Raw genomic sequence first — 15322 nt, forward strand, 5'->3', positions numbered from 1 at the left:
TCACTAAGATCCTGCACCTGATATCCTGCATGTGACGCTTCCCCGCTCAGGTCCCTGGAGTTCACCTTCTTCTTCCTGGTGCATGTAAGTGCATTGTCCGTGTATAATGCGCTGTGCGGGGAGTCACTAAGATCCTGCCCCCGATATCCTGCATGTGTCGCTTCCCCGCTCAGGTCCCCGGAGTTCTCCTTCTTCTTCCTGGTGCATGTAAGTGCATTGTCCGTGTATAATGCGCTGTGCGGGGAGTCACTAAGATCCTGCATCTGATATACTGCATGTGTCGCTTCCCCGCTCAGGTCCCTGGAGTTCACCTTCTTCTTCCTGGTGCATGTAAGTGCATTGTCTGTGTATAATACCCTGTGCGGGGAGTCACTAAGATTGTGCACCCGATATCCTGCATGTGTCGCTTCCCCGCTCAGGTCCCTGGAGTTCACCTTCTTCTTCCTGGTGCATGTAAGTGCATTGTCCGTGTATAATGCGCTGTGCGGGGAGTCACTAAGATCCTGCGTCCGATATCCTGCATGTGTCGCTTCCCCGCTCAGGTCCCCGGAGTTCACCTTCTTCTTCCTGGTGCATGTAAGTGCATTGTCCGTGTATAATGCGCTGTGCGGGGAGTCACTAAGATCGTGCCCCGATATCCTGCATGTGTCGCTTCCCCGCTCAGCTCCTGGAGTTCACCTTCTTCTTCCTGGTGCATGTAAGTGCATTGTCCGTGTATAATGCGCTGTGCGGGGAGTCACTAAGACCGTGCACCCGATATCCTGCATGTGTCGCTTCCCCGCTCAGGTCCCCGGAGTTCACCTTCTTCTTCCTGGTGCATGTAAGTGCATTGTCCGTGTATAATGCGCTGTGCAGGGAGTCACTAAGATCCTGCACCCGGTATCCTGCATGTGTCGCTTCCCCGCTCAGGTCCCCGGAGTTCACCTTCTTCTTCCTGGTGCATGTAAGTGCATTGTCCGTGTATAATGCGCTGTGCGGGGAGTCACTAAGATCGTGCGCCCGATATCCTGCATGTGACGCTTCCCCGCTCAGGTCCCTGGAGTTCACCATCTTCTTCCTGGTGCATGTAAGTGCATTGTCCGTGTATAATGCGCTGTGCGGGGAGTCACTAAGATCCTGCACCTGATATCCTGCATGTGACGCTTCCCCGCTCAGGTCCCTGGAGTTCACCTTCTTCTTCCTGGTGCATGTAAGTGCATTGTCCTGTGACACAATTTGAAATTTAAATCCCGCGCTTAGTCTAAATCAGTCGGATCGTCAGACGACACCCCCTCCCTCAATTTCACGTGAAAGCCTCTGCAGCTGCGCCAAAATCTGATTGTTTGCTACACAATCCCAGCACAGACACCTGTTAAATACCTGTGCGAGCCACGCAAATCCCGAAAACGTTGGAAAGTCTGGTGAAAAAGGGTCACGTGGACCTTTAGTAAATAAGCCCCGTTGTGTTTCAATTCTTCACCATTTTCAAGACCTCTGCTTGCTGTCATACATCGACATGGGAAATATTTCTTATATAACACACTGTATATGTCTCACAAATGATGGTTTGCCACAGTCGCATCCGCTCCAAACCATGTAGGCTGGGAAAAATATTTGCCTTTCAATACTAGAATTTTCCTCTTTGCTGACAGCAAGCAGAGATCTTGAAAATGTTGAATAATGGAAACTAAAAGTTTATTGGAAAGTTGCAGAACTTTTCTGTTACAGCCATGAAGTTTCCAGTCTTCAGTCTCCTCCTGGGTAGATGTTTCTGATAATATTGGCCTCCAGATAGTCGTTTGTTGGATCTTTGCTTTTTGGACGGAGATCAGATGTGGCGGTGAAGGCGTTATCAACGACTCCGCACTTCCATTACCTCGTCCCCACAGGCAGTAAAATGTAGAGCAGAGAGTTTTCTGCAGAGGTGAAGCCTTGCCAGGGATGTCCTGTGAGTCTGAGCTTCCAATAATCAGTCTGCAGGAGTAGTGGGGGGAGTAATAGTCTGCAAGCTCAGGGGCTCAGTGCACTGCGGAACCGGAGTTCATCCAAAAATGTGCATTACTGATAAATATCAGGAGAGATGTTTCCAATGTGACCGTCCGTGACTACATCACTATAGACAGAAACCTGCAAATAGCTAATTGTATCATTCTCAGCAGAATAGTGAGTGCAGCTCTGGGGTATAATACTGGATGTACAAACAGTCAGACTACAAACAGTTTGCCCGTAGTCTGTTACTATGGAAATAGATACATGTAAATGATAAAAATGAATGAATTGTTTTTGGATTGCGATGGGAATTTTGTAGATGAATTGAAGCCATGAAGATTTGTCGTTAAGCAGCCATGTTTTTCCTTGTAGTTTCCATCAGCGACATAGAGACGGTGCGGGAGGGGCATCAGTCGGAGGTGCTGCAGAGCATCGCAGATGAGTTTGAGGCCGAGCTTTGCTTCACCATTGTCTTCTATGGGCGCCGGGCAAACCTTGACCTGGTTGCAAACACGTCAGAGGAGGCTCAGAGCTGGATCCAGGGGCTGGAGAAACTCATCGAGACTGTGAGGAACATGGACCAGAAGGAAATCCTCGATCAGTATCCTTCACTATAAATCTACTATGGGGACTGCTAGAATAATATGGAGCAGCGCCATTCCCATGGGTCTGGATAGAATTAAAGGGGGTTTCCATTCCATAGTCCAGACTGGATGGGAAGTGCGGAGGATCAATCAGTGGACTCAGTGGTCACAGGAGAAAGAACAGTGATGAACCTGGGACCATTGAGGCCGGTGAATGTCCAGAGCGCTCGGTCACCCCTTTCTCCTTGACAAACCACCAGATGGATCTGTGACTGGTTCCAAAAAGCCGACAAGAACCGAGATGGGAGGATGAATTTCAAGGAGGTCCAGGATCTTCTGAAGATGATGAATGTGGACATGAACGAGCAGCACGCCTATCGTCTGTTTCAGGTAATGGGGGGGATACTTGTGCACTCCCAAGGCGGCCTCGTGCTGCACTGCTTTGGGTGCAATGAGTTATCAAGCCCCAGTTATTGGTAGTATTAGTAATATAAGCCAGAGGAGATATGGAACAGCTGAATGCACAGAGCACAGCAGTGTGAGGACACGCCCCCCAGTGCACTTTGAGAAGCTACAATCCTAGAATGTAAATTCATATATCACAGTCCTGCTGCTACTAACAACATACACAAAGGTCTGATCACACATCTTTCCAGGGACAATACCTAACATTGGCTGCAGTGATCACAGAGCACAGCAGTGTGAGGAAACGCCCACAGTGCACTTTGAGAAGCTACAATCCTAGAATGTAAATACATATATTACAGTCCTGCTGCTACTTACAACATACGCAAAGGTATAATTACACTTCTCTCCAGGGGCAATACCTAACACTGGCTGCAGAGATCACAGAGCACAGCAGTGTCAGGACACGCCCCCTAGTGCACTTTGAGAAGCTACATTCCTAGAATGTAAATACATATATTACAGTCCTGCTGCTACTAACAACATACACAAAGGTCTGATTATACATCTTTCCAGGGACAATACCTAACACTGGCTGCAGAGATCACAGAGCACAGCGGTGTCAGGACACGCCCCCAGTGCACTTTTAAAAACTTAAATACTGGAATATAAATCTATGTATCACAGTTCTGCTGTTACTTACAACATACACAAAGGTATAATTACACTTCTCTCCAGGGACAATACCTAGCATTGTCTGCAGAGAGCACAGAGCACAGCAGTGTGAGGTCACGCTCTCAGTGCGCTACAATCCAGGATTTTGATCTCCAGGGTTAATAACTAACACAGGCTGAAGATTTGCTGCTGCAGTTGTAGGGGATTATTGTCAGATGTCCAGTCATACGATTAGGGAGCAGAGCAACAACTCCTATCATTCTGTGATGAATAATGCAGGTATGTGACCCGGAATATCAATCCCTAGTAGACCGCCAGTGACCCGGCTGTGGTCACATGACCCTCAGCCAGTAAGATGGGAGATCATTACGATCCTAATTAGTCAGTAAGTAAGTGACCCCCATTTGGATTGTTTTGTGGGGGCGGCTGATACCTGGAACATATACTGAATAATAGAAGCAGACTTTGGACCCAACCTTTTAGTTACGGTGGTCGGATCTGGTGTGGATAAGGGGGCGACCAATAAGGCTCAATAGCGATAGATTTCTTCTCTAAAAGAGGAAGGAACTTGTAATCTGTAACATAATAAGAACATCGAGCCGCAACTATCAGAACTATTCATCTCAGAAACCCGATGCAGATCCGTCCGCAGCGCTCCTGCAGTTCTTGTACATGGACCCAGATGCATATATTTCTCATGAGGTTGGATCTTATACCGCCATATAGTGCACAGAAAGAGCATAGCTACCATTCAGCGTCTATATGGCCGCACTCTGGCCAAGTAACACCATTACCTAAATAACAGTGGGGCTCATTCACTAAGGGTCCTTTGGCCGCAATTCTGTTGGGTTTTTCCGATCATTTCGGATTAGCGCCGTTTTGCACTGAATTGCCCCGGGTTTTGGCGCACGCATCGTCGCCGGCTTGCATGCGACGGAAATCGGGGGGGGGGGGGGGGAGTGGCCGTTGGAAAACCAGATGGATTCGGAAAAACCGCAGTATTTAAAAAAAAAAAAATTATGTCGCTTGACACGCACTTACATGCACCAGGAAGAAGATGGTGAACTCCGGCGGACCTCGGCGCAGCAGCGACACATGCAGGATATCGGGCGACGACCTTAGTGAATCCCGACAGGACGCGAATCCACGTCGGACAACGCACCCCTGGATCACGAATGGACCGGGTAAGTAAATGAGCCCCAATGTCACACTACATAATAAATACTGCCATATAGGGCACAGTAAGAATACCGTACAGAGCTGCACAGTGGTAAGCCTTCACTAGTTACATGGCAATGTCACACTGCTAATAGTGAGATACCGAATAGTGCTACATAAAAGAAATACTGCCATATAGTGCACCGTATTGGCCGATCTAAATCTTGCTGTAAAATTAGACTAAGTAATTCTGATAAATATTTAATATTTAGGCCATCTGAAGCCATCGCCCCCTATGGCCAGGACATCCCTAAATAGTAGCATCACCACTAACCATGTATTGTAGATTGTAGCTCACGTTGCACACAAAAAATACCGTAAATACTTGCCAAAACTCTACCCCAAGTGTCAAATCCAACACTTTCCCATCCCCAAGCCTAAACATCCTTATATATATTCACCCAGAACACCCAATACCAATGTCCTAAGATTTACTCCTATACTACTGCTACATGAGCCGCGGCATCCCCAGCCCTGCCAGCGGCCATCACAGCACAGCTCATTATCATGTAGTAACATTGTCCAGACGAGTCTCTAAATATAGACCGAATATACTGCTGATATTATAGCGCGCCAGCAGTGTATAATAGTACCGCCATCTAGTCACATACTCAAGACGCATCACAGCAAAAACAAATCCTGTAATCTGACATTCATAGGGGGCAGTATTATAGTAGTTATATTCCTGTACATAGGGGGCAGTATTATAGTAGTTATATTCTTGTACATAGGGGGCAGTATTATAGTAGTTATATTCCTGTACATAGGGGGCAGTATTATAGTAGTTATATTCTTGTACATAGGGGGCAGTATTATAGTAGTTATATTCTTGTACATAGGGGGCAGTATTATAGTAGTTATATTCTTGTACATAGGGGGCAGTATTATAGTAGTTATATTCCTGTACATAGGGGGCAGTATTATAGTAGTTATATTCTTGTACATAGGGGAGTATTATAGTAGTTATATTCTTGTACATAGGGGACAGTATTATAGTAGTTATATTCTTGTACATAGGGGAGTATTATAGTAGTTATATTCTTGTACATAGGGGACAGTATTATAGTAGTTATATTCCTGTACATAGGGGGCAGTATTATAGTAGTTATATTCTTGTACATAGGGGGCAGTATTATAGTAGTTATATTCCTGTACATAGGGGGCAGTATTATAGTAGTTATATTCCTGTACATAGGGGGCAGTATTATAGTAGTTATATTCCTGTACATAGGGGGCAGTATTATAGTAGTTATATTCTTGTACATAGGGGGCAGTATTATAGTAGTTATATTCTTGTACATAGGGGGGCAGTATTATAGTAGTTATATTCTTGTACATAGGGGATAGTATTATAGTAGTTATATTCCTGTACATAGGGGATAGTATTATAGTAGTTATATTCTTGTACATAGGGGGCGGTATTATAGTAGTTATATTCCTGTACATAGGGGGCAGTATTATAGTAGTTATATTCTTGTACATACGGGCAGTATTATAGTAGTTATATTCCTGTACATAGGAGGCAGTATTATAGTAGTTATATTCCTGTACATAGGGGGCATTATTATAGTAGTTATATTCCTGTACATAGGGGGCAGTATTATAGTAGTTATATTCCTGTACATAGGAGGAAGTATTATAGTAGTTATATTCCTGTACATAGGGGGCAGTATTATAGTAGTTATATTCCTGTACATAGGGGGCAGTATTATAGTAGTTATATTCCTGTACATAGGAGGAAGTATTATAGTAGTTATATTCCTGTACATAGGGGGCAGTATTATAGTAGTTATATTCTTGTACATAGGGGGCAGTATTATAGTAGTTATATTCCTGTACATAGGGAGCAGTATTATAGTAGTTATATTCTTGTACATAGGGGGCAGTATTATAGTAGTTATATTCCTGTACATAGGGGGCAGTATTATAGTAGTTATATTCCTGTACATAGGGGGCGGTATTATAGTAGTTATATTCCTGTACATAGGGGGCAGTATTATAGTAGTTATATTCTTGTACATAGGGGGCAGTATTATAGTAGTTATATTCCTGTACATAGGGGGCAGTATTATAGTAGTTATATTCTTGTACATAGGGGGCAGTATTATAGTAGTTATATTCTTGTACATAGGGGGCAGTATTATAGTAGTTATATTCTTGTACATAGGGGGCAGTATTATAGTAATTATATTCTTGTACATAGGGGCAGTATTATAGTAGTTATATTCTTGTACATAGGGGGCAGTATTATAGTAGTTATATTCCTGTACATAGGGGGCAGTATTATAGTAGTTATACTCCTGTACATAGGGGGCAGTATTATAGTAGTTATATTCCTGTACATAGGGGGCAGTATTATAGTAGTTATATTCTTGTACATAGGGGGCAGTATTATAGTAGTTATATTCTTGTACATAGGGGGCAGTATTATAGTAGTTATATTCTTGTACATAGGGGGCAGTATTATAGTAATTATATTCTTGTACATAGGGGCAGTATTATAGTAGTTATATTCTTGTACATAGGGGGCAGTATTATAGTAGTTATATTCCTGTACATAGGGGGCAGTATTATAGTAGTTATACTCCTGTACATAGGGGGCAGTATTATAGTAGTTATATTCTTGTACATAGGGGGCAGTATTATAGTAGTTATATTCCTGTACATAGGGGGCAGTATTATAGTAGTTATATTCCTGTACATAGGGGGCAGTATTATAGTAGTTATATTCCTGTACATAGGGGGCAGTATTATAGTAGTTATATTCTTGTACATAGGGGGCAGTATTATAGTAGTTATATTCCTGTACATAGGGAGCAGTATTATAGTAGTTATATTCTTGTACATAGGGGGCAGTAGTATAGTAGTTATATTCCTGTACATAGGGGGCATTATTATAGTAGTTATACTCCTGTACATAGGGGGCAGTATTATAGTAGTTATATTCCTGTACATAGGGGCAGTATTATAGTAGTTATATTCTTGTACATAGGGGGCAGTATTATAGTAGTTATATTCTTGTACATAGGGGGCAGTATTATAGTAGTTATATTCCTGTACATAGGGGGCAGTATTATAGTTGTTATACTCCTGTACATAGGGGGCAGTATTATAGTAGTTATATTCCTGTACATAGGGGGCAGTATTATAGTAGTTATATTCCTGTACATAGGGGGCAGTATTATAGTAGTTATATCCTTGTACATAGGGGGCAGTATTATAGTAGTTATATTCCTGTACATAGGGAGCAGTATTATAGTAGTTATATTCTTGTACATAGTGGGCAGTATTATAGTAGTTATATTCCTGTACATAGGGGGCAGTATTATAGTAGTTATATTCCTGTACATAGGGGGCAGTATTATAGTAGTTATATTCCTGTACATAGGGGGCAGTATTATAGTAGTTATATTCTTGTACATAGGGGGCAGTATTATAGTAGTTATATTCTTGTACATAGGGGGCAGTATTATAGTAGTTATATTCCTGTACATAGGGGGCAGTATTATAGTAGTTATACTCCTGTACATAGGGGGCAGTATTATAGTAGTTATATTCTTGTACATAGGGGCAGTATTATAGTAGTTATATTCCTGTACATAGGGGGCAGTATTATAGTAGTTATATCCTTGTACATAGGGGGCAGTATTATAGTAGTTATATTCCTGTACATAGGGAGCAGTATTATAGTAGTTATATTCTTGTACATAGGGGGCAGTATTATAGTAGTTATATTCCTGTACATAGGGGGCAGTATTATAGTAGTTATATTCCTGTACATAGGGGGCGGTATTATAGTAGTTATATTCCTGTACATAGGGGGCAGTATTATAGTAGTTATATTCTTGTACATAGGGGGCAGTATTATAGTAGTTATATTCTTGTACATAGGGGGCAGTATTATAGTAGTTATATTCTTGTACATAGGGGGCAGTATTATAGTAGTTATATTCTTGTACATAGGGGCAGTATTATAGTAGTTATATTCTTGTACATAGGGGGCAGTATTATAGTAGTTATATTCCTGTACATAGGGGGCAGTATTATAGTAGTTATATTCCTGTACATAGGGGGCAGTATTATAGTAGTTATATTCCTGTACATAGGGGGCAGTATTATAGTAGTTATATTCTTGTACATAGGGGGCAGTATTATAGTAGTTATATTCCTGTACATAGGGGGCAGTATTATAGTAGTTATATTCTTGTACATAGGGGGCAGTATTATAGTAGTTATATTCTTGTACATAGGGGGCAGTATTATAGTAGTTATATTCTTGTACATAGGGGGCAGTATTATAGTAGGTATATTCTTGTACATAGGGGGCTGTATTATAGTAGTTATATTCCTGTACATAGGGGGCAGTATTATAGTAGTTATATTCCTGTACATAGGGGGCAGTATTATAGTAGTTATATTCTTGTACATAGGGGCAGTATTATAGTAGTTATATTCCTGTACATAGGGGGCAGTATTATAGTAGTTATATTCCTGTACATAGGGGCAGTATTATAGTAGTTATATTCCTGTACATAGGGGGCTGTATTATAGTAGTTATATTCTTGTACATAGGGGGCAGTATTATAGTAGTTATATTCTTGTACATAGGGGGCAGTATTATAGTAGTTATATTCCTGTACATAGGGGGCAGTATTATAGTAGTTATATTCTTGTACATAGGGGGCAGTTGTCACGGGTGGTCCCGCGACCCACATCGCGGGTCGCGGGCTCACCCGTGCCGCCCTGCCCCCGCCAGCGCGCCGCCAGCGCATCTCACCCGTCCCGGCTCCTGGCTCGCTCCCCTCCGCTGTGCGCGTGCGTCCCCGACTGCTAGGGCGCGCGCGGCACCTTCTCCAAATTTAAAGGGCCAGCGCGCCATTAATTGGCGCTGGCCATATTGCCCAATTCTTCATTAGCCTGCCTCTTCCTGTTACCCTTGCCGGATCTTTGTGCCTCATAGCCTTAGAGAAAGCTTACAAGCGATTATTCCTGCGTTCCTGTGTATTCCCGCGTTCACGTGTATTCCTGTGTGTTCCCGCTCCTGTGTCCTGTGTTACCCAAGTTCCTCCGTGTTGCTGTGTTCCGTGTGCCTGTGTTCCCGTTCCCACCTGCCTGGACCTCCTGTTGCTGACCCCGGACTTGGACCTGACGTTGCACCTCTGCCGCCTGCCCTGACCCTGTGCCTGGACCTGTCTACGAGATTGTCATCCGCTAAGGTACCTCGACCTCGGCTGCCACCGTGGGCTAGTCACACCTGGGAACGACCTAGTGGTATCCTGCCGCAACAAATCCAACCCGCTTTGCGGCAGGCTCTGGTGAATACCAGGTGCCGCTAGGCTCCGGTTCCGGGTGTTGGCTAGTTACATCTCCCGCGGTGGTCCAGAGGATCCACTGATCCTAACAGTAAGATCCGGCCATGGATCCCGCCGAGGCTCCTTCTCCCAGTCAGCCTGATCTTGCCACCATCGTGATCCACCAGTCCCGGCAGATTGCTGCACAACGGAATCAACTGGAGCAAGTCACCGCCATGCTGCAACAGCTGCTAGCTACCCAGCATCAGCAACAGTCTCCTGAGGTGGCCGCTGCGACTCCTGCTACCCCGGCTTATCTTCCTGCTGCTGAACCCAGGCTATGTCTCTCTTTGCCCGGCAAGTATGACGGGGATCCCAAGATGTGCAGGGGCTTCATCACCCAGTGCTCCCTGCACATAGAACTTATGCCGTCGCAATTTTCCACAGAGCGGTCCAAGGTGGCATTTGTCCTCAGCCTCCTTTCCGGGAAGGCCCTGGCCTGGGCTACTCCTCTTTGGGACAGGGACGACCCGGTTGTCGCTACCCTCTCGGAATTTCTGGCAGAGTTCCGGTCAGTCTTCGAGGAACCGGCCCGAGCTTCCTCTGCGGAGTCTGCATTATTGAACCTGCGCCAGGATAACTCATCTGTGGGAGAGTACGCAGTTCAGTTCCGCACCCTGGCTTCTGAACTTGCCTGGAACGATGCGGCCCTCATTGCTACCTTCAAGAAAGGACTTTCTGCGCAGGTCAAGGACGCGCTGGCAGCACGGGACCTGCCGTCAACTCTGAGTGGTCTAATCACCCTGGCCACTCAAATTGATGTGCGGTTTAAGGAGCGCGCTGAGGAACTACGCTCCGAGTACCCCCAAGGCCGTGTTAGACGTCTTCCTCGCCTGGCACCTGTATTCCAAAAGCCGCTTCAGCCCCCGGCTGAATCTTCTGCTGATGAACCTATGCAGGTGGACCGAGTCCGGCTTTCTCTACAAGAGCGTTCCAGGCGACGTCAGGAGAACCTGTGCATGTATTGTGCCAGCCCAGGGCACTTCGTCGGGGCTTGTCCTGTCCGCCCCCAACGTCCGGGAAACGCCAGCACCTAGGCTTCTCAGGAGAAGCGTTCCTAGGTGAGAATAAAGCTTCTCCACGCTTGACTCTCCCCGTACTCCTCAGCGTTGGCACTGGCACCCAGATCCAAGTTTCCGCCTTCCTGGATTCGGGCTCTACAGCGAACTTTATGGATGCTGCCCTGGTCTCCCAGCATCACTTCCCGGTGGTTCGTCTCAGGAAGCCATTGTCTATTGCCTCGGTCAGTGGCCAAATTCTCTCCGTGCTCATCCGGTTTCGCACAGAACCCCTGCTCCTGCAAGTTGGAGCATTACATAGAGAAAGACTGTCCTTTTTTGTGCTGCCCCAGTGCACTTCCACTCTCCTGCTGGGCCTCCCCTGGTTGCAACATCATGCCCCTGTTCTGGACTGGTCTTCTGGGGAGATTCTCCGTTGGGGGTCCGGATTGTTCATCACACTGTATGAAGGTTCTACATCCGCTCCCTGTCGGGACTTCTACCTTGTCTCCTAAGCCTTTGGGGGGGCTTCCCGCTCCATACCAGGACTTCGCGGATGTGTTCTCCAAGAAACAAGCTGAGACCCTTCCTCCACATCGTCCCTACGATTGCCCCATCGACCTGCTGCCTGGATCTTCTCCTCCTCGGGGTCGGGTGTACCCGCTCTCGGTACCTGAAACAGCCGCCATGTCCAAGTATGTCCAGGAGAATCTGCAAAGAGGCTTCATTCGCAAATCCGCCTCTCCGGCAGGCGCCGGCTTCTTTTTTGTCACCAAGAAAGATGGCTCTCTCCGCCCCTGTATTGACTATCGCGGTCTTAACAAAGTCACTGTTAAGAATCGCTATCCTCTGCCGCTGATCACGGAGCTGTTTGATCGCCTACGGGGTGCGAGAGTCTTTACCAAGCTGGATCTTCGTGGGGCCTACAATCTTATCCGCATCAGGAGGGGCGACGAATGGAAGACCGCCTTTAACACCCGTGATGGGCATTTTGAATATTTAGTTATGCCTTTCAGACTCTGTAATGCGCCAGCCGTTTTCCAAGAGTTTGTCAACGATATCTTCAGGGACTTATTGTACCGCTGTGTTGTGGTTTACCTGGATGACATCCTTGTGTATTCTGCTGACCTCGAGTCCCACCATTCCCATGTACGGCAAGTGCTTAGCCGCCTCAGGGCCAACCATCTCTACGCCAAACTGGAGAAGTGCCTGTTTCATCAAAAAAGCCTTCCATTCCTCGGCTACATTATTTCCGATAAAGGCTTGCAAATGGATCCTGACAAGTTATCTGTGGTTCTTCAGTGGCCACGCCCAGTGGGACTACGGGCTATTCAAAGATTCCTGGGCTTCGCAAATTATTATAGACAATTCATTCCTCACTTCTCGACTCTGGTAGCTCCTATGGTGGCGCTAACGAAGAAAGGTGTCAATTCTCGTGCCTGGCCCCAGCGGCTGACCAGGCCTTCACGAGACTAAAGTCTGCTTTTTCTTCTGCATCTGTCCTTACCAGACCAGATACCGAGAAGCCATTTTTTGTGGAGGTTGATGCCTCCTCCGTAGGAGCTGGAGCGGTCCTTACTCAGAAGGGGCCTAGGGGCCCTACTCTATCTTGCGGCTTCTTCTCCAAAATTTTCTCCCCTGCAGAGAAGAATTATTCTATTGGAGATCGTGAGCTTCTGGCCATCAAGCTTGCCTTGTAGGAGTGGCGTCATCTGTTGGAGGGAGCCAGATTTCCAGTCAGCATCTACACGGACCACAAGAACCTCCAATACCTACAGTCGGCTCAGCGGTTGAACCCGCGTCAAGCCCGGTGGTCTCTCTTCTTTTCCCGTTTTGACTTCCAAATCCATTTTCGCCGTGCCGAGAAAAACATCAAGGCTGACGCCTTGTCCCGTGCTTCGGATGTTATGGGGGAGGACTGTGCCCCGAGATACATCGTTCCTCCTGAGAGACTTGTGCTGGCAGCGCCGGTGGACCTCCGGCAATTACCTCCCGGCAAGACTTATGTGCGACCTGGACTTCGAAAGAGGATTCTGACCTGGGGACATTCCTCTCGTGTGGCTGGGCACCCTGGGGTGCAGCGCTCTGTGGTCCTAATTTCCCGATTCTATTGGTGGCCTGATTTGGTCAAGGACGTTCGGGATTTTGTGCGGTCCTGTATCTCTTGTGCTCGTAATAAGCCCTCACGACAAAAACCAGCTGGTCTTCTGTTGCCGTTACCCGTGCCTACCTGCCCGTGGTCTCACGTGGCTATGGACTTTATTACAGATCTGCCACCATCATCTGGCAATACCGTTATCTGGGTGGTAACCGACCGCTTTTCCAAAATGTCTCATTTTGTTCCTCTGCCAGGCCTGCCGTCTGCTCCACACCTTGCCAGCCAGTTCTTCACCCACATCTTTCGCCTACATGGACTTCCGTTGCACATCGTCTCGGACCGAGGGGTCCAGTTTGTCTCCCGCTTCTGGCGAGCCCTGTGTAAGCAACTGCAGATAAAACTGGACTTCTCTTCTGCGTACCATCCTCAGTCTAATGGACAGGTTGAAAGAGTTAACCAGACTCTGGGCTGTTACCTGCGTCACTTTGTCTCTGCCCGTCAGGATAACTGGTCCACTTTGCTACCTTGGGCAGAGTTCTCATATAACTCCCTGGATTCGGAGTCTGCTGGTGCATCACCCTTCTTTGTTCTATATGAAAGACATCCACGTCCACCCCTACCTCTCTCCATGTCTGCTGATGTTCCTGCTGTGGAAGAGTTGGTAACGGACCTTAAAGCTATTTGGGAACAGACTCGTCAGTCCCTGCTTCAGGCCTCTGCCCGCTCCAAGACTCAGGCCGATAAAAAACGCAGGTCTCCTCCCATCTTCTCTCCAGGGGATAAAGTGTGGCTGTCTTCAAAATATGTCCGGTTGAAGATTCCCAGCTACAAGCTTGGCCCTCGCTATCTGGGTCCATTTGAGGTGCTGAAGCGTATTAACCCTGCTGCCTATAAGCTGCGCCTTCCTCCCACCATGCGCATCCCGAACTCCTTTCATGTCTCCCTGCTCAAGCCTGTCATCTTGAATCGCTTCTCCCAGCAAGATCCTCCTCCTACTCCAGTGGCGGACTCTACCAACACCTATGAGGTAAAAGAGATCTTGGACATGAAGACGGTGAGGGGGAAGCGGTTCTTCTTGGTTGACTAGAGGGGGTTCGGGCCTGAAGAAAGGTCGTGGGAGCCAGAGGACAACATATTGGATCGTAGTCTTCTGCAGAGGTTCCTCCAGCCTAGGTGGAGGGGGGGGGGGGTACTGTCACGGGTGGTCCCGCGACCCACATCGCGGGTCGCGGGCTCACCCGTGCCGCCCTGCCCCCGCCAGTGCGCTGCCAGCGCATCTCACCCGTCCCGGCTCCTGGCTCGCTCCCCGACTGCTAGGGCGCGCACGTGGCACCTTCTCCAAATTTAAAGGGCCAGCGTGCCATTAATTGGCGCTGGCCATATTGCCCAATTCTTCATTAGCCTGCCTCTTCCTGTTAGCCTTGCCGGATCTTTGTGCCTCATAGCCTTAGAGAAAGCTTACAAGCGATTATTCCTGCGTTCCTGTGTATTCCTGCGTTCCCGTGTATTCCTGTGTGTTCCCGCTCCTGTGTCCTGTGTTACCCGAGTTCCTCCGTGTTGCTGTGTTCCGTGTGCCTGTGTTCCCGTTCCCACCTGCCTGGACCTCCTGTTGCTGACCCCGGACTTGGACCTGACGTTGCATCTCTGCCGCCTGCCCTGACCCTGTGCCTGGACCTGTCTACGAGATTGTCATCCGCTAAGGTACCTCGACCTCGGCTGCCACCGTGGGCTAGTCACACCTGGGAACGACCTAGTGGTATCCTGCCGCAGCAATTCCAACCCACTTTGCGGCGGGCTCTGGTGAATACCAGGTGCCGCTAGGCTCCGGTTCCGGGTGTTGGCTAGTTACATCTCCCGCGGTGGTCCAGAGGATCCACTGATCCTAACAGCAGTATTATAGTAGTTATATTCTTGTACATCGGGGCAGTATTATAGTAGTTGTAGTTATATTCCTGTACATAGGGGGCAGTATTATAGTAGTTATATTCCTGTACATAGGGGGCAGTATTATAGTAGTTATATTCT

At 47.1% G+C, this 15322-nt stretch overlaps 1 protein-coding gene across 3 annotated transcripts in view; it reads left to right on the forward strand.

Moving 5' to 3' along the window:
• PLCD4 (phospholipase C delta 4) overlaps positions 1-15322 on the forward strand; it is a 90226-nt gene that overhangs the window by 36681 nt on the left and 38223 nt on the right. For all 3 annotated transcript variants that reach the window (XM_072122310.1, XM_072122309.1, XM_072122311.1), the window contains 2 exons: positions 2341-2569; positions 2813-2942. In XM_072122310.1, the coding sequence (XP_071978411.1) occupies positions 2341-2569; positions 2813-2942 (359 nt within the window). The remainder of the gene's footprint in view (positions 1-2340; positions 2570-2812; positions 2943-15322) is intronic.

Source organism: Engystomops pustulosus, chromosome 8, assembly GCF_040894005.1.
Source record: "Engystomops pustulosus chromosome 8, aEngPut4.maternal, whole genome shotgun sequence".
Taxonomy (NCBI): domain Eukaryota; kingdom Metazoa; phylum Chordata; class Amphibia; order Anura; family Leptodactylidae; genus Engystomops; species Engystomops pustulosus.